The sequence below is a fragment of the Cherax quadricarinatus genome, chromosome 9 (assembly GCF_038502225.1).
Source record: "Cherax quadricarinatus isolate ZL_2023a chromosome 9, ASM3850222v1, whole genome shotgun sequence".
NCBI classification, from domain to species: Eukaryota; Metazoa; Arthropoda; class Malacostraca; order Decapoda; family Parastacidae; genus Cherax; species Cherax quadricarinatus.
In genome coordinates this window covers 23,128,425-23,148,399 of record NC_091300.1, presented here as the reverse complement: position 1 = coordinate 23,148,399, position 19,975 = coordinate 23,128,425, and the positions used below count along the sequence as shown (strand labels likewise).

At 37.1% G+C, this 19,975-nt stretch overlaps 1 protein-coding gene across 2 annotated transcripts in view; it reads left to right on the top strand.

Moving 5' to 3' along the window:
- LOC128686123 (guanine nucleotide-binding protein G(q) subunit alpha) overlaps positions 1-18,333 on the top strand; it is a 37,932-nt gene extending 19,599 nt beyond the window's left edge. Inside the window, exons 2-5 of one of the 2 annotated variants that reach the window (XM_070083337.1) lie at positions 2,835-2,988; positions 3,382-3,489; positions 7,165-7,272; positions 15,201-18,333. In XM_070083337.1, the coding sequence (XP_069939438.1) occupies positions 2,835-2,988; positions 3,382-3,489; positions 7,165-7,272; positions 15,201-15,283 (453 nt within the window). In that variant the 3' untranslated portion in view covers positions 15,284-18,333. The remainder of the gene's footprint in view (positions 1-2,834; positions 2,989-3,381; positions 3,490-7,164; positions 7,273-15,200) is intronic. The other variant, XM_070083338.1, reaches the window with a different exon arrangement.
- The last annotated feature ends 1,642 nt before the right edge of the window (positions 18,334-19,975 follow it).

The following is a 19,975-nucleotide window of genomic DNA, read 5'->3' as shown; positions in this document are numbered from 1 at the left end:
TACCAACAACCTGTCCCACCATATGTACCAGCAACCTGTTCCACTATATGCATCAACAACCTGTCCCACCATATGTACCAGCAACTTGTTTCACCATATGTACCAGGAACCTGTTTCACCATATGTACCAGCAACCTGTTCCACCATATGTACCAGCAACCTGTTTCATTGTATGTACCAGCAACCTGTTCCACCATATGTACCAACAACCTGTTTCACCCTATGTACCAGCAACCTGTTCCACCATATGTACCAGCAACCTGTTTCACCATATGTACCAGCAACCTGTTTCACCATATGTACCAGCAACCTGTTTCACCATATGTACCAGCAACCTGTTTCACCAGATGTACCAGCAATCTGTTCCACCATATGTACCAGCAACCTGTTCCACCATATGTACCAGCAACCTGTTCCACCATATGTACCAGCAACCTGTTCCACCATATGTACCAGCAACCTGTTCCACCTTATGTACCAGCAACCCATTTCACCATATGTGCCAACAACCTGTTCCACCATATGTACCAGCAACCTGTTCCACCATATGTACCACCAACCTGTTCCACCATATGTACCACCAACCTGTTCCACCATATTTACCAGCAACCCATTTCACCATATGTGCAAACAACCTGTTCCACCATATGTAACAGCAACCTGTTCCACCATATGTACCAGCAACCCATTTCACCATATGTGCCAACAACCTGTTCCACCATATGTTTGCAACACGTGCCACATTGCTGCCTCTTTTTCCACTGTATTTGTCTTTATATGAGTAACAATAGATTCCTTACTTTTCATCTTAAGCATTGCTCGCCTGTATGCTTTAATGCAAATACGTATTTGATTTACACACCCCTCTCTCCTCTGAAAATCTGCTATGTTCCTCTGCCACCCTTTTTTTTTTTTGTATTTTATTTTCTCTAATTCAGTAACTATTTTGACATACACTTGGCTAAGCATAGTACAGTAAACTCAAGTGAATTATTTTTCTAAAATTTTTACATTTGTTTTTCCCTTTTACAAAGGAATTATACATGCTTCTTGCTAGTCCTTAGGAGCCTACTTGGCATTCAAACATAACAAATTCACCAACCATTCTTGAACTACTGGTATATATTCACCTTCTTTCAGCATATCAGAGTTTGTGTGTTGAATCCTCACTACTTTATCCCCTGCCCTTCCAGCCTGGCCACTGCCTCACCCACTTTGTTCACATTCATCTCTGACTCTCTGTTCATAACAGATTGTATGCCTTCTGCCTCCTGCATGACACCACTTCATTTTTTCATGGACAATTGGCTACTCAATTTTTTCTCTCTCTGTCTCTCTCCAGTTGTTGGCCTTTCCTTAGTTTTATGAACATGTAAGATGGGAGGTAAAAATTGCAAACTATTTCTTACATTCACTATACATTGTGCCTTAATGTGCTTCTTAATACAGTAGTAATTAATCTTGTAATATCTCCTTTACAATTAAGGCAGCCTGGTCTGAGACCAGGCCATGGGGGCAGTGATCCCTGAAATAGTTAACTGATAAGATACTAATAGATAATCTCTACTTCCCCATCTAACTTCTTATCACTTTGATTTTAAATTACCATGTCCATCATCCCCTCCATCATCCTTTACCTACCTATATAACCTAGTGCATCTTAACCCCTTACCTACCCTACCAGACTCTACCCTACCTTGTCCAGCCTATGTAATCTACCTGACCCAACACTACCCTACCATAACAGACCTGACCCTACCCTAACAAACCCGACCCTACCCTACCCTACCAGACGAGATGAGACCCAACCCAACCCTACCAGATGAGACCAGACCTAACCTACCTACATAACCTAACTTAACCTACCCAACCCACCCTACCTACCAGCCCATCCAGGTACTTCCCTCTTAGTTACATATGCTATAACTGCTCAACTCTAATTTTTAGACCACATGACTCTTGGACTCAACTTTTGTACCACTTCCTTTCCTTCCATAATAGATCATTGAACATTACTGCTATTCCTTCTTTAGCTCTCATTCTCTTACACTCCTTCCCATCCAAATTATTTCCTTCCCCCTTCTTCTTTTAAATGTTCTTGTTAGGACAGTGAGCCTCCTTTCATTTATAACATTATCATTTGCTTCTTTCATAACATCCCTACTTCATACATCCCAACATCAAAATTTCATTTCTCTTTGGTAATTTTATATAGGAAAATTGGGTTACTAGGCCCCTTGCTCCCATGTATTTTAGTTGCATTCTATGCCACAGGCATAGCATGACCCCTATAAGTTTAGTGCTGTGCCATAGAGGTTTTTATAACTGTGCCATTCATCCCTGAGAAGGCAAGAATTCTAATCCACTTTCATGTGAAATGGGTGAGGAAACAAAAGTATTAAAAGTTTCAAGAAATACCTTGGGATGTTAAAAGAAGTGTATACTGAATGTAAGTAGAAGTTTGTGAGATTTACCTAGTCATCTGATATGCTTATGAAACAGATAGAAATATACAGCAATCTTGTTACAGTGCAAAACATTTACCTGGCCTCTGTTTCACACTTGTAACAAGACAGTATTATCTCCCTGAGTGGTTACTGTGTACTGATGTACTATATGTACTTCCCTCTATATTTATTCTATTTTATAACCAGTTCGTAATTAGCTGAACTTTTTCAAGCATTGTAATATATTTAACTAAAAAATGATGGTGATTACTTTTCTTTTTTAAAATGTTTTTAATAAAATAAAATCTGTTTATGTATACATGTATTATAGGAAATCTAGCAACAAAAGCTAACTCTAATTCAACATACTTTGACTTACATCAACAGAACCGAATGGAGGAATCCAAGGCCCTCTTCAAGACTATCATCACCTACCCTTGGTTCCAGCACTCTTCTGTTATCCTTTTCCTTAATAAGAAGGATCTGTTAGAAGAGAAGATTATGTATTCACATCTTGTGGACTATTTTCCAGAATATGATGGTGAGTTCAGTTGGAGTAAAAATTTGATATGGAAAATGGGCTTTCAGAATAAGCCTTCTGTACAGTTGTCCTTACAAATATGCTTGAGCTGTGTTCCTAAAGGTCTCAAGGAACTTTAAACTGAAAATAATAACCATAAATGTCTGCATGACAATTTTTGTTTCAGATTCAGTTTTGTGTTTCAAAACTTAATAGCTCGGTAATGCTGTGTATCACTCAAATCTTTTTAATTTTGATGTTCGTGAGAAATAATGAACAGAATAAGAGAGATTTAATCATGGCAAAGCCATTGAATTAGATCATGTTACATAATTTTATCTTTTTGCAAAGTCCCTACTATAATACACTATAATAGATGCTGATAGTAAACTGTTAATTTATTATAATCCTCAGGAGAGAAACAGGATCATATTGGGGCACGTGAATTCATTCTCAAGATTTATCTAGCCCAAAATCCAGATCCCGACAGAATGTGTTACTCTCATTTTACGTGTGCTACAGGTCGGTCGGATTATAAGAATTTCAGCTAGCAGGTCATATAGTATTGCAGATGGTAAAATAATTTTGCTTTACTGTAATTTGCACCTCTTGTACTGTATTAGTTGCAGATTATTTGAAAGTAGAATGGGATATTGAAAGATATATGAACATTAATTGTGTAAAATTATGGCATTGGGAACGCAGTCCCAATATCGATGCTATATTTTACCTTGATAGATAACTATATTTTGTTTATACCCAAAAGAACATAGTGACAAGTAATAATAGTAATTCTTTTTTATTTAACACATCAGAATTGCTAACCATATTTTATATGGAATAATTTGCTATGTATTTATGGTATTGTACCATGAAGAGGGAATTAACATACAGTGGTAGGACCTGCTCGTCATGGGTAATCTAATAGTATACATATTGCAGAAAGTGGCAAGTACTGTAGGCAGTAGATATCAAGTGCTTTTGTGAAAACAGCAATAATTAATATGAATGTAAATCTTGTAATTGTAGCACAGTACTATTGGCATGCCCCTGACAAGACAATGATGGAGTGAGTGATGATGAAAGTCTTTCTTTCTTCTTTTTTGGGTCACCCTGCCTCAGTGGGAAACAGCCAATGTGTTAAAAAAAAGTACCACATCCCTGAAGTAGGAAATAAGTCTTTAACTTACATTTATTGCATCTATAATATTTTTAATTTTATCCAATCACTGGTATTTAAATTTTAATTGATATCAAAATGATACATGGAGATTCTATTTGACACTGTGGCAAGCCTGTGCTACTATATGCATGTTCTCTGGACATACCTACTTCTTCAGGCTTTTTCACCTTTGGATCATTTACAACTCATACTTAGTTTAATATACTTTTTCTGCACCCAGTCCTCTTTTATGTATGAATGAAAAAAAGTAGAAAATATTTGATATGTTTGTTTTACTTAGAATTTTTTTTATCTTTAGAATTTTTTTTATATTTCTGTCCCATCTTTCATTTAGCAACTCCTTTTATATCTCATGTTCAAAATAGGGTGATTGTTGCAGACCTATGCATCTGCTCATCAGACTTCAGAAATATTTAGTTATCAAATTTACTGAGTTACTTGGCAAGGGAAAGGTACTACTAATTATTTGATATTAATGCATAGAAGAAATTACACAATACTTGACTAACCACTCTAAACACGTGAGGAGAACACACTACTACACAATCCAGCATTAAAAGGGCACAAACAAGAGCTTACAGTAGGCCCTGGATTTTGGTAGGTCCCACTATTATTGCAGATCACTTTTTCATACGCTTCCTAATGACAACTCAGGTGTAAAGTACTCTACATTTTTTTTATTAATTATTTTTTATGCCAAATGGCATACTGGTTATTATATACTTATTTTTTTTGCCTGTGGTTTGGCTGGTCAAATCTCCTTTCCGTTTTATCTTATTTCTTCAGAGCTTGGGAACAATCTGCTTGTTTCTCTCTCTACTGTATTTCAGTTTTTATATGATTTGAATTTTAGTGCAGAATTGCCTTCTTTCATTTTATTTAAACTCTGAAGACCAGTAATTACTGGAGAAGGTTAACTTAGTGTTCTCCAACAGTCCTTACACCTTACTTTTGGTTACCCATGATAACCAACATTTCCATAAGTGAGTGTAGTACAAGGATTACCCTTTCAATTTAAGTCTTTTTTCTTTTCCTTAACCCTTTGACTGTTTCAGTCGTGTATATACGTCTTACGAGGTACCGTCTTTGACGTATATATACTCATAAATTTTAGCGGCTTCAAATCAAGCAGGAGAAAGCTGGTAGGCCCACATGTGAGAGAATGGGTATGTGTGGTCAGTGTGCACCATATAAAAAAAATCCTGGAGCACGCAGAGCATAATGAGAAAAAAAAAAAAAACTCTGGCCGTGTTTTTTTTTTTTTTTTTTTTAATTAAAATGCCGACTTTGGAGTCTATTTTCGTATAGTATTTATGGTTGTATTCTCGTTTTCTTGGTCTCATTTCATAGAATGGAAAACATATTATAGAAATAGAGGTGATTTTGATTGGTTTTATTATAAAGAGAACCTGGAAATGGAGCTCAAAGTAGGGGAAATGTTTGATTTTTGCCGATGTTCAAAAGTAAACAAATGATGTCATTGTCCAATAAATGTCCAACTAGCCATTCTGATATGCAGTCATGAATGGGTTGACATTATTTGTACAGTTATTACAGTATTGCAGTAGTCTGCATAACAGTAAATCTTCTATTTTTTTGTCTGAATAAAAATTCAAAATAGAAAGCAAGAGTAATTTCAGAGGGGCCTGGAGATGTGACTGATGAACAAAGAACATGTTATTTTAGAACCAGGAATGTCTACATTGTTCATTCTGGACCTTATTTTGAAATTGTCATATTTTTTAATTTTCGTGAAATTGGCCAAATTGCAAATTTCTGACCACGTTATTGGGTAGTTGAAATCGGTTAATGGGCAATTTCTTGTACTCAATCGATAGAAAAAATGGAGTTCTAAAGAAATAGCCATGAGTTTGGTCGACTGGAACAATGGAATTAGCCGAAAATAGGGCTCAAAGTGGGCGAAATTGCCGATTTGTAAATATCGCCGAGGTCGCTAACTTCGTGAGAGCATAATTCCATCAGTTTTCCATCAAATTTCGTTTTTTTGGTGTCATTACAATCAGGAAAAGATTCTCTATCATTTCGTAAGTTTTTTTTTTTTCTACGCCAGGAGATACCTCAGGATTGGGGGTTGTGATTACAATTTTCACTTTGCAAACATTCATTCCTTGATGTAACCCTGTTGCAATGAGTGCTGAAGGTGCACTGTGCACCCTTGATGTCTATAGCCACAAAAAACATAAAAGTGTGACATTAGAAACAAAACTAGAAGTTTTAAAGAGGTTTGATGATGAACAGTGAGGTGTGGTTTTGTTATGTTGTTTCGTTTAAAGTCTCGGTTTCCAAGAACCTGTCAGTGATATTAAGTGAGGACTTACTGTATATGATTGAGCTATTTTCCTTCATCAGTCTAAGGTTTAAAGAGGCAACCCCAAATGCTAGTGCTCATACATTTCAAATTCAAATACAATAGTTATTTGCTGTTTGGAGTGACATCTGTGTGCCTCTGCAAAGACAGTGATTATGTGTGAATGATGGTGAAAGTGTTTCTTTTTGGGTCACCCTGCCTCAGTGTGAGATGGCCAGCATGTTGAAAAAAAAATATATGTACACAAGTAATACAAATGGGTAATTTCACTCACATCATGTCTTCTCTATGTGTATTCCATAATTTTATATGAAGTGGGGGGCTAGTAACCCCTTCTCCTGTATGAATTCACAAATTTAAAAAGAAAAACTTAGTTTTTCTTCTTAAATAAGGGTGCCCTAAAAAGAAAAACTTGGTTTTTCTTGTTAAGTTACCCTACCTCAGTGGGATGCAGTCGGTTTATTGGAAAAAAAAATTATGACGTCAGGCTTATTTTTTCTAATTGTAAGTCAAATTTTGTGATCAAAAATATCAGGTTATTTCGATGATTTTTTTCAGGGCTTTTTATGTGATGCAAGTTTTCATTGTCTTAATACAGATCTTTACTAGATATTGTACGTGTAGAATATACATGTGCCCCATCATAAATTGTACAAGTAGCTGTAGCTAGCTCAATTCCTTTCAGGCCCAAGGAAGGATGCCATTGCAGCGCGAGAGTTCATCCTACGGATGTTTGTAGAATTAAATCCTGACCCTGAGAAGATAATCTATTCCCATTTCACATGCGCGACAGGTAAAGAGCATTACCCATGATCATGGCATGACCTCCCCGTCTTCACTGCGCATTTCCTAACAAATTTTCTGGGATTAAGTTGAATTTTGCCAGGTCATCCAACTAACTTATGCGCGAGTTTGAAACTCGGCACATAGTACATATCTTCTTAAGTCCTAGATCTTCTTGAATGGTTTGTAAACTTGGACTTAAGAAGTTGAAAAGGAAAGGTGATTGTTTTGTAGTAAACATATTTGCAAGACAAACACCTGTACTCATTCACATTTTTTATATATATATCTATCTATATATATATATATATATATATATATATATATATATATATATATATATATATATATATATATATATATATATATATATATATATATTCTGTTATAAACATTGTTCAAATGCAAGCTAATGTTTCATTTTTTTCTTTGCATGCTGCATATGGCTTTTCATCCCATGCATGTTGGATATTCCTGCATGTCTTTATGATGTGTTCCCTTATTGTTCTTCATGGATTCAATTTTATCAATACATCATTGTCTTTATTCTTATGGCTTAAATGTTTATCATATTGCTTTTAAAAAAAATGGAAAATTTATGAAATTAAAATTTACAATGGTAATTTCTATCATTGTAAATATAATGTGGTAAATCTCAAACACAATGCTTGCCCATATATTTTTTTTATGTTTAAATATATTATAACAATATTAAATCAATATGTCAAACAACTCTCATAATATCCTTCACTAAAATTTACTTACGTAAGTTTGTTTGTACAATATGCAGACACTGAAAATATCAAGCTAGTGTTCTGTGCTGTGAAAGACACTATCATGCAGAATGCTCTCAAAGAGTACAACCTTGCCTAATGTTATATCTACCTTCTTCCCTCTTTTCATCAACTTTTTCAAGGTGATTGTGTTTATCCTGACACAAGTTGCAATGCAGTAATTAATTTAAATTTATTGGTAATACTTTTGTCATTCTTCTGTGGAAGATTTGAGTTGTTTGACTTACAAGGATCAGAACTGTTCGGTTATTAAGGCATTAATTAGATAGTTATTTGTTGACATTGAAAATAAAGTAGGTGGGAAGTTATTAAAAGTAGAAATGAGTTTTTGAGAAAATTAAGTCTCAGTTTATGATATGTTGGAGATAAAGGGAGTGTTTTACAGTAAAGGTAGACCTTATACATGAATGTGGTTTTTAATGGAAAAGGTCATAAATGAAAGGAATGTTAGAATGTTGGGAGGTGCAGTCTTAATTAAAAGATAATGAAAATGGCATAAAGTGAGAGAGTAGTCACAGTTACTCTTTGTTGATAACATTACTTTGTGAGATTCAGAAGAGAAGTTGCAGAGGCTGATGGAGTAGTAGGGTGGTAATTGAAAGTAAATTAGAAAAGAGCAAGGCGATGAAAAGTAACATTGGTCTTGGAAATAAGAGATTAAATGTCATACTGGAGAAAGAGAGCATGGAGAAAGTGAATATGTTTATATATTTAGAGGTGTGTAGGCAAATGGGTCTATGATCAATGATGAATCATAGAATAGACACTGTAAAGAAAGTTAGGAGTCTTGAAATAAAAAGATCTCGGTGGTTGCCAATACTTTTGTATGGGTGTGAGGCATGGTCCTTAAATGTTGTAGTGAGGATGAAACTGGAGGCAGTGGAGATACCATGTTTGAGATCAGTGTGGTGTGAGTATCATGCAGAGAATAAGGTTGAAGAAATTATTAGATGGTTTGGGGATATGACAGTAAAAATTCAGAGAGCAAAGGAGAGGTTGTCAAAATGGCTTGATCTTCAGAAAGGATGGAGCAGGATAGGTTGACTAAGAGGCTATATAACTAGGATGGCTGGAAAATTATATGGAGGATGTCTTAGGAAGAGTTTGAGGAGGGGGTGAAGGAGATTTTGAGTGGTAGAGACTTGAGTATCCAGCAGGCATCTCTGAACATGTTGTATTTGACATGCTGATGGAGTGTTTGCAAGCTAACATTTGTGAAGGTATTTAGGGACATCATGTATCCAGACTTTTTCTGGAGGTGGAATGTACAGTGCCTGCACTCTAAAGGACAGTTATGGATTTTTGTCTTGGATGGTATTTGAATTGTTATGTATATATATCTGGTGATTGAGTTTTCTTTTTGAGTCACTCTGCATTGGTGAGAAACAGCTGATGTATATTGTATACATATATTCGAGATGCTATCAAAAAGTTTCTGTACTCTAATTTTTGTGTGCTTCCTGGGTGAAATATGGCAGAAGCATAATGCATGCTGTGCAGTACACTCTTTGTCAAGTAGCATGGCAAGTTTTAGTGAGGTAAGTTATTCCATTGAGGTTAGATGACCATTTTCTTGTAGTGTTGTTAGTGTCCCATTGTGATTTTTTGTGTAACAGAATGGCATCTTTTAAAGAAAGAACAGCATGTGTGTATGAAATTGTTTCAAGCTCAGTAAAACTGCTGGTGAAATTCAAAATGCTAAAGCCAGCATGTGGCAGCATAGCAATGCATTGGTCAAGCACAGTGTTTTGAATGGTTTTCTTGATTCAAAGCAGGATAAACGTCAGTTGAGGATGGTAAATACATAGGTCATTCATCAATATCAAAAAGTAAGGAAGGCTTTTCATGAAGAATGTCATCAGTGTCCAATACTTTAAAAGCACTGTGGGAATTTCTTATAGGTCATGTCAAAACATTTTCACTTAAAATTTGAACACTAGGTGAGTGGCTGAAAATTTTGTGTCCTGCTTGCTGACTCAAGACCAGAAAGACCATTGTTTTCTGACCAAAAACATGGTGGTCATCCCCCCACCCTCTCTACTTCCCAGATCTATCCCCCTGTGACTTCTTTCTCTTCCCAAAAATAAAAATGGCATTCAGGGGACAGTTTTTTAACAACATGGAGGAGATTCAGGCAGAATCATAGGCCTCGCTAGACGGCATTAAGAAAGGAGAGTTCCAGCAATGTTTTGAGAAGTGGCAGAGGCACTGGGATCAGTGCATAGCTTCCCAGGGAGAGTACTTTGAGGAAGACAACTTCAACTAGGTGATCAGGCAAACCTTTATTGGTCTTTTCATAGCAGTCCAGGAACTTTTTGATAGCACCTTGCACATCTCCACCGTTTCTTCAGAGTTCAGGCACTATCTTTCACACCTCCAGACTCAGGTTCGGCTAATCAGTGTCCTTCAGTTGCACTGTATATAAAATTGTTCTTAGACCAACGATAAAATGAGTATATAGGCCAAATTGCAGTTTTACCTCTTGTTTTGTGTTCAGATTTTATTTTTGTTATTCTTGTCATATTGGTAATAACCCTGGGGAGCTTATTAGGATTAGTTTAATAGGTTATGAACATTGAATTATTCATTGCATGTATAGAGCATTGTTTCTTATTTGTTTTTAATATATGTATAACACATCCATTGTACTCTACCTGACTGTCTTGGATAATTTGTAAGACTTGGTTCTTTGGCCCATAGCACATGTAGACATGCATGCATTGGTAATCACATTTACATATGCACATCCATGCATACATGTATGTGTGCATATTCATGTGATAGTGCAACCATTATTAACAAAGATTTGAGCCCAGTGTTATTGTGCCCTATCACATGGCCTCTTCAGCTGGAATAAACAGGAATGAGAAGCATCTCTAAGATGTGGAACCAGACATCCAATTGAGACATGATATCAAAGAGTGACCAGATTCCCAAGTGTTTTAAGGAGATTGCCACTGACTTGAATTAATTAATATGTTGAGATTTAAATGCCCATTTAACAAGTTGAAGTTCAGTTTGATGCAATAAGGTATGATTCAACAGTTCACTTCAGTTATCAGATTTAAACACTGGTTTGCAATTACCAAAGTACATTTTATGGTCATAGTCAAGCACATGACAGAACATAGCACCGTTTGCATACACACTTATTATTACCCACTTTTTTGCATCCGACCCTTATTTTAATCCACATAATCCTGAACTTATACATTAATATTCCCTCTTCTTCCATAACTGATCCTTCAACATTATTGCTACCCCTTCCTTAGCTCTAACTCTCTCAGATACTCCCGACTTAATCCCATTTATTTCTCCCCACTGAAACTCGCCTACACCCTTCAGCTTTGTTTCGTTTATAGTGATACAAAGCTGAAGCATATCTCGGCTAAATTCAGAGATGATAACTTCTTGGATAAAAATCAAGTTTCATTGTATTCTTTAAACAGATAAGCCAGGAGTGCTGGTGTGTGTGTTTTAAATATGCAAGGTAAATGTTACAAATGTCTGCTTACATTCACTGTAAACTAATCTATATTTGTTTTTAAACAAAATTGCTGCTACCGTATTCCCTAAGATAATTACGCAGTGGGAGCAAAAGTCAACCTGTGTTTCTTAATAGTTCATATTTCTGTAATAACCCTTTCTCCTGTGTAAATTGCTAAATTTAAAAAAAAAATAATTTTTCTTTTTAGGTTACCCAGCCTGGTGGAATATGGCTAGTTTGTTGAAAAAAAAAAACTGTAATATTTCCTTTATAATTTAGAAGGCCTCGTCAGAGACTGTGTTGAAAGGAGCTGTAATCATAGAACTATTAATAGATATAACAAATATTGAGGTATAGTAGGTTTGCCTATAAAAAGCATCACTAACCCTTTCACTGTCTTGTATGTAGATTTACATCACCTGACACTGGTGGTGCTTGTGTAAATCATGTTTTAAGCACATCTCTCTCAAAATATGTTATGATTGCAAATTTTGTTCTAGACATGAGAGAATGGGTTTGCAGTGAGTGTGCACAGTGTAAAAAAAAAAAAAAAAAAAAAAAAAGTCTTGCCCCACACAGTGCATGATAGGAAAAGCTAACCTCTGACATGTGTTTGGCCAAATAACAACTGTGAGGTCTTTTCTGGAGAGGTTTTTTAGTTTTATTGACTGTTTCTTGGTATGAATTGATAGAATGGAAGACGTATTAGTGAAATAGTAGTGATTTGGGTCAGTTTCAGACTGGAAATAGCTGGAAAATGGGCTTAAAGTGGTAGAGCTGTTCGATTTTGGGGGATTTTCTGAGGAATGTTAGGTTCCACTCTAGTTTGTTTTATGGGTTTTTACTAGATGTGCTTCAATTATTGGGACAGCCTAAACAATGACCAATCATTTTGGTTATATTTTATTATCTGAGAAATAAGTTAAAGCTTCCACATTTGTGTGATAATGGATTCAAAATGGAGGGAAAGTAATATGTAGGAGAGTCCTAGGGATGTGATTAATGACCAGAGGAAAGGTTGCTTTAGTGGCTGAAATGCCTGCAGTGTTTATTTTACTCTTTTTTTTTTTTTTTTTAAATTGAAATTTGTTGAATTATTGTGTAAAATTGGCCAGATTAATTAATTTTGTGTGCATTATAAGCTAGTTTTGATAGTTACGTGGGCATTTTTTTGTGTTTGGTCGATAGAAAGTAAGACATACCAATGAAATAAGTAGGAATTGGATCAAATAAACCATTGTAATTGGCTTAAAATAGGACTCAGAATGGTCAAGATTGCAGTTGTGTAAGTCATGCCTAGAATGCTACTTGTGCCTACATACTTTCATAAGTTTTCTATCAAATTTCACATTTTCATTGTCATTACCTTCAAAAAAATAGATTCTCTACTATTTCCAATTTTTTTTTTTTTCTAAATTGTAACACCATCAGCACTTTTAATTTTATGGTTCACAGCCATGAAAGGGAAATAAATGTTTATACACAGATGTCTGTAATTGCAAACTAGTGTTTATATATGATATTGATATAAAAAGTGGACTTGTTGTACCAATTCCATGTTGTACTCTAGTAAATCTGAAAGTCAGTGTAATTTCAACACAGTAATTTACCCTTGGATATGTGGTAATCTCCAAAAAATAAAGTTGTCATGTGACATGGTAATCATTCTTCGAATGGATGTCCAGTAACTGTCCCTTCTCATTCCAGCTGAAGAGGTCCTGTGATATGGTGTAATGCTACTGGGTTCAGATTTTTGTCAATAGTGGTTTTAACTATTATGTACTGTCGTATCATTGTAAAATTATTCAGATAAACATGTAAGTTGAAAGATAACTTTTACAAACTATTATATCCGGTATACACTTTACTTTCCTATGTATTTCGTACAGGTTCTCATTACTGTAGTGTTTCCTTTCCAATTTATGAATCTGGTTTGAGATCATGCAGTGTAGATGATTATTCCCAGAATGTCTAACAAATATAACTCCCTACATATGTACAGGCAGGCCTCGCTTAAACAGCAGGTTAGGTTCTGGGCTACTGCTCTAAGGCAAAAATCACTGTAAAGTGAAATATAGCCCTTTTTTTTTTTTTTTAACTATCAAATGCATATAAAAACCTGATAATGTTTACACTTCTGTATATTATGTGAGCAGTAGAATTAGGTTTAAAAAATGCATATACAGGATACATATTACTTACCTTAAAACCCCTTAAGTGTCAGTTCTGTAAAATTACGGCTTTGAAGCCAGTGTCAATCTTGTAATAAAATGCCAAAATTCTAGCAGCTTCAGATCTTACGAGACAAGGCGGGTAGGCCTACATATCAGAGAATGGGTCTGCGTGGTCACTGTGTGCAGTATTAAAAAATCCTGCAGCAAGCAGTGCATGATGAGAAAAAACTGCGACTGTGTTTTTGGTTTAAAACCGCAACTGTGCGGTGTATTTTTGTATGGTATTTATGGCTGTATGATAGAATGGAAGATATATTACAGAAATAGAGTTGATTTTGAATGGTTTATCGACAAGTAGCTTGAAACTGAGCTCAAAGTAGCGGGAATGTTAGATTTTTGACGATGTTCAGGAGTAAACAAAACATGTCACAGGTCCAGTACACGTCAACTGGTGGGTCTAATATGCATTCACAAATGCACTGATATTATTTATACAATTATTACAATATGAAGTAGTTTGAATAACAGTAAATCATCTGTTTTTTTGCGCGAGTAAAAATTCAAAATGAAAAGCAAGCGTATGTAAGATGGGCCTTTAGACGTGACTAATGAACAGAAAAAATATTATTTTAGTATCAGGAATGTCTGCATTGTTTATTCTGGCCCTATTTTAAAACTGGCCTCTCTTGAATTTTGTGTGAAATTGGCCAAATTAGTAATTTCTGATCACTATTTTGTGTAAATTAAAAGGACTCAAGTGCAACTAAAACATTGTCACAATAAAATGTCACATTAGTTGCACTTGTGTCCTTTAACCTAACACATTGTTGGTAATTCTACCAACATATATACTTTTTGTGTCGGTGAAATAGGTAAATGGTTGGTTTTTTGTAAAAAGAAGTCTAGTGAAATAGCTATGAGTTTGGTCGAGTGGAACAAAGGAATCAGTCCAAAATAGGGCTCAAAGTGGGTGTAATCGCCGATGCGTAAATATTGCAGAGACCGCTAACTTTGCAAGAGCGTAATTTCGTAAGTTTTCCATCAAATTTTGAACTTTAGGTTTCATTACCTTTGGAAAGAGATTATCTTTTCATGTTTTTTTTTTTTCCAACACTGTGAGCCAGTTTGCAAGCAGGGGTCTCGACACTCAAGGGTTAATATTCTGGTCCTTGGATTATAGTGAGTGGTAAATATATTTATTGTAGGAAGTCTAAATAAATGAAGAATAGGTATAATTAAAAACCACTGTATTAATGAAAGGCTATAAAATGAAGCTGTGTGAAGCAGGCCTGCCTATATAGTTTTACATACATTATACCAATGCACATACAGCATACACAATGTTTAAACATGTATGCACATGTACTCTCCAATTAGTTGAATATATGAACATACAAGTATGTGTGCTTCACATACATACATAAAGTATAAAAGCATTTACACATTATTTTTTTGATTTCACACCATACTTTCTTTGTTGCAGACACTGAGAACATAAGGTTCGTCTTCGCTGCTGTAAAAGATACGATCCTGCAGCTAAATCTAAAAGAATACAACCTGGTGTAACGATGAGCTATGCCCAGCTGGCTGAGTGTGTACACTAGGTGAAGTGACAGCATATCCCCTTCTCCAATAAGGGGCTGTCGGCTAAGGGTATCACTTCATCACCCTTACATGGACGTTATAACAAGTTCTGTAAACAAGGCAGTCACATTTGCATCTACAAAGTCATATTCAGTGTCCCAAGAAATAAAGGCTCTGTGCTTTTATTTTTTTGTTTATTTATACTTTTTTTATAACATTTCCAAAGATTGTGTGGGCCTTGATATTACTTCCAAGCCAAGCTATCCTTTTTGGGACAGCTTTAACTGTTTGCAAATAGCCTAATTAGGTGATGTTTTGATGCCATATGGCCTTGAAACTTTCAGATATGTAGTTCCAATTCATGTCATGTACGCCATTTCCAGTCTTAAGTTGCGTACAGTGTCTGTTAATCCAAAGTCTTACACACCTGGACGGGGTAAATGAATTAGTCCAATGCCATGACTAGTTCCATATGACTGTTAAAGTGCTGCCAGAATGGCTGCCCCTACCCTCGTCCTGTGCTCATTACCAACGCTGCCAACGAGCCTAGTGCTCACTGGTCGTAAAGGTGCTCCTTAAGCCCCAGTTCACATGTGTGGATGTGTGTGTTGATTAAGACACAGCCAGCTGCTGCTACATGTACATAACTTGGAGCTGATGCTAGTATGTATGCTGATGAACATCATAGGTGAACTGACACACTCCACAACTAACGAAGTACTGCTCCAACCAATTTTTCTTTCCTTTACAAGAAAGTTTGCTTGCCTTGCAGGTGATTGTTAGGATGTTTTGTGTTGGTGACTTTTGTATATTACACATAAAAACATTATGTGGTCTAACGTTCATCTTTAGTGTGTGATATTCTGTAGTTGATAATGAGTGGAGATATCCATTATGTATAGGCCTGCAAAGTTTCCTGGGGGTTAAAGAAGAAATTAGTGTTGGCTACCAAAACTTTATGCACCTCCAATGTTATGCATCTGAATGCAAAGTGTTCAGAGCACTGAAACCAACTCTGATGTAGCAGTCAAATACAGTGAGTCCTATGGCGTCCAAAGTGTGAAAAATACAGTACTGTACATGAGTATGAATGGATAGGACAAGAGAAAAGAGATTACAAAGTAGAATATCTGCAGTGACAAGAAATAAGTACTACAGTGCTCTGCAACTACTGCCCTGTTAATAAAATCTGAATAATTCAGATTTACTGTATTAATTGCTGCTGTACATTGGAACTGTGTCTATCCCTGCATGGGCATAAGTGCTTGTGATATGTTGGTGGTAGCAAACATGGCTTTTACATGTCTCATAAGGTAACCTTTCCTATCTGATGAAGGCCAAATCAGGTACTGACAATACCCACAAAGTGACACAGAAGTTAATAGGTGAGGTGCTACAGACTACAAGCTCTGAAATATCAACTGTTGCCTCGAAAAGTGCAATTCAAAGTTAGCTAACTCGGAGCTGAGACTTAAGACTCTTGTGGCTTATGCGAAAGTGAGCCTAGACCGGTATTTTTGAGTATCACTAGCCATTTACTGATAATCATGCTTGTATGTGACGTGTGTTCAATGCAACCTGGGCACAAGGGTGTGCCGGCAAATGTGTCCATTACTGTCTTCAATGATGGCATGTTAATTATTGATAAAAAGTGATGGTGGTGATTGTTGAATGATGGTGATTGTAGATGGAAGCACTAGTCAGTATGGGTGTGGGTGAACCCAGTTGCCCACTGCTCATGTTACTTGTATATATGTGTCTGTAATAATAACTATTAGGTGTATGGGTGCTGAGAAGGCTGGCAAAAACCTCAATGGATTGCCAGTGAAGAGAAGGTAGTGAGTGGGCACATGCAGAGAGTAAATGAAAAAGCCATGGACAAAAACTTTCAAAAAGCTTGGCACACCCTAGCAAAAGGGCTGTGTGCAAATTCTAGTCTCTTGTGCCATCAGGTGTTTCTTACTAGACGGGCCCATTCTGTTTTGGGCTGGTCTGAACCTGGCCATCGTGGCAGACAAACACGGATCAGCTGGTCAGGGAGAGAAAACCCATAAATGACAGCTGAGCAGAGCAGGCAAAGTTGTTCATGACGAAACTTTGTCTGCAGCGTAGACTTAGCTCAATTCCCAGCCATGTGAGGTACGATGAGATGTACGCATGGCCCGTGTGCTTCTGCTTACAGGTTCTGCCATGTTTGTTGGGCTGCTTGTATAATTAGTAGAGACTATTGTAATTACACACAGCCCTTGAAAAAGAGCCTTTACCTTCCAATCGTTTGTACACTTGTTGTTATATTCTATTAACTTCAGGTTGCATTTTGTCTATTGTTTGTAGTATGTACAGAACCAGTAAGGTATTATTTTTATTCATTATCATTACTTTTATGGACTGGAAAGAATGTGTTGACAAGTAATTATCAATGATGTGTATTCAAAAAGACTTGTACTAAGGTTTAAAGAAACTGAAAACCCCGTATGTACCAAAGTATAACTTGACTTTATTTTTGAAGTGGCCGATATGTTGCACGCGGCAGCAGTGGGCGGGAAGGCAACCACAATGCCACCCTACCTGCCACCTTGCCCTGGTTTATAGCTTTTAGTCTTGCCTCCCGCCTTGCCCGCCCTGGGTCTTCCCCTGGCCCTGGGGGGCATGGCGGCTTAGGCCCCAGGGCATCAGTGGCATGGGGGGGCCAAGGCCCCAGTCTCCCCCCTGAAGGACCCCGGCCCCTCCCTGGCCTGTTGTTATTGACGGGATGTCGCCATTTCTAGCCAAGAAATGGCTACAATTGACAACATCTTGCCTTGCCTTCTTCCTACTGCCTAACCATCACTCAGCGGTGACTGGTTGGACATAGGTGTGTGGGCAGAAGATGGCATAACCTTAAGGTCAACAAACCCACTTCTGCCTACACCACCGCCCGTCTTCCGCGTTGCTTCACCCACACCAACTCGGCTCACTACTATCTACTAAGCTTCAGATTAAAAGAATAAGGAGGGATTTGTGTTTTAAGAATAAATATTTATTGAAATGAAGAGTAATTCTTTTTCCTTTATACAAGCAAGTTTAAGTTTTATTAATGTTGATTTCGTTTGAGATTAGACATTAAGAAAAGTCATATTTTTGTCATGTCAGTGAACCAAGCCATGTTGAGACTAACTTTCTTAAAAAAAAAAAAAAAAAAAAAAAAAAATGCACTATATACAACATGTTGGACAACCTCTTATAATTGAAATTTTACATTAAGGAGTTGGCCTTGAATCAAACCTGATTACTCTATCTCCTCCATTCCCTAGGCACAATATTACTCGTGCGAGTTTAAAGTTTCCCAGCGAATATAATACACGTATTTGAAAAGATGACAACAAAAGCCTCAAGATCACCCTGTTAAAATCCCTTTCTAGACAGTTTCCTTCTACAAACTCAAAACTTTTCTTGGCTGCATTTTCCTAACTAAGATTCTAGTAGCAATCTTATCTACCAAAGCTATTGCACTACTTGAGTACATTTGGCAAAAGAAACACGGGGAATGCTTTGATGCTTGTGAAGGGCTGTTAAACTAAGGATTTGGAGTTACCCTTTGAAGTGACTGGTACCTCCCATTCCCTAAGCACACCATCCATTTTGTAGATTTAGACAAAAATTATTATGATCAAAAAGAAGCGCTAAGCCACAAGGGCTATACAGTGCTGCAGGGTAGGAAAGGAAGCAAGGGTATTGGGCGGCAGAAGGGGGTAGGGGCGATCAGTAGGTTACAGAAAACAGCAGGGCAGGGGATAGTGCAGGGTAGAGGGTAGCAAGAGATCGAGGTAGAAAGAGCTGAAGGTATCATCAGAGTTGCGAAGTAAGTCAGTTGTTGTCAAAAAGTCAATGAGAGAGTCTGGATGAAAGGTGGGTCCATCAGCGAGAAGGGAAGGTAAAGAGAGAGGAGTGGAGCGAAGACGACGACGGAGGTAAATTCTGCGTGCTCGTTGATAAAGTGGGCAGTCTAACAGAATGTGGCTGACCGATAATGGAACTTGTCAATTCTCACAGAGGAGCAGGGCGCCTCTCCATGAGATATCCATGAGTAAGACGAGTATGGCCAATGCGGAGACGGGAGAGAGTAGTCTCCCAACCTCGGCACTGGTGACAAGAAGACGGCCAGTAACCTATACTCGGTTTAATAGATTGAAGTTTGTTACCGAGTAGGGTAGACCAACGTTGTTGCCAACGGGTGTGAAGGTGGGTAGCTATTGCAGCAAAGTAGTCCGTAGATGGAACACCTCTATATGAAACTGGTAGGTCATATACTGCTGACCGCGCAACAGTGTCTGCCTGTTCATTGCCCTGTACGTCAACATGACCAGGGACCCAACAAAAAACATCTTTATGCTTGGTAGAGATGCGTAGCCAAAGTTGGATACGGAGGACTAAGGGGGGAGGTGTATAAAATTTCTGTATAGCCTGTAAAGCACTAAGGGAGTCTGAGACAACCACAAATGATGACACAGGCATAGATGCAATACAGATAAGTGCTGCAAGAATGGCATACAATTCAGCAGTAAAGATACTAGCCGAAGATAGTGAATGCCCTCGTACGACGCTGTCCGGAAACACTGCTGCGAATCCTACTCCGTCAGAAGACTTAAAGCCATCTGTGTACACTGCAATGGCATGAGAATGAGAGTGGAAGTG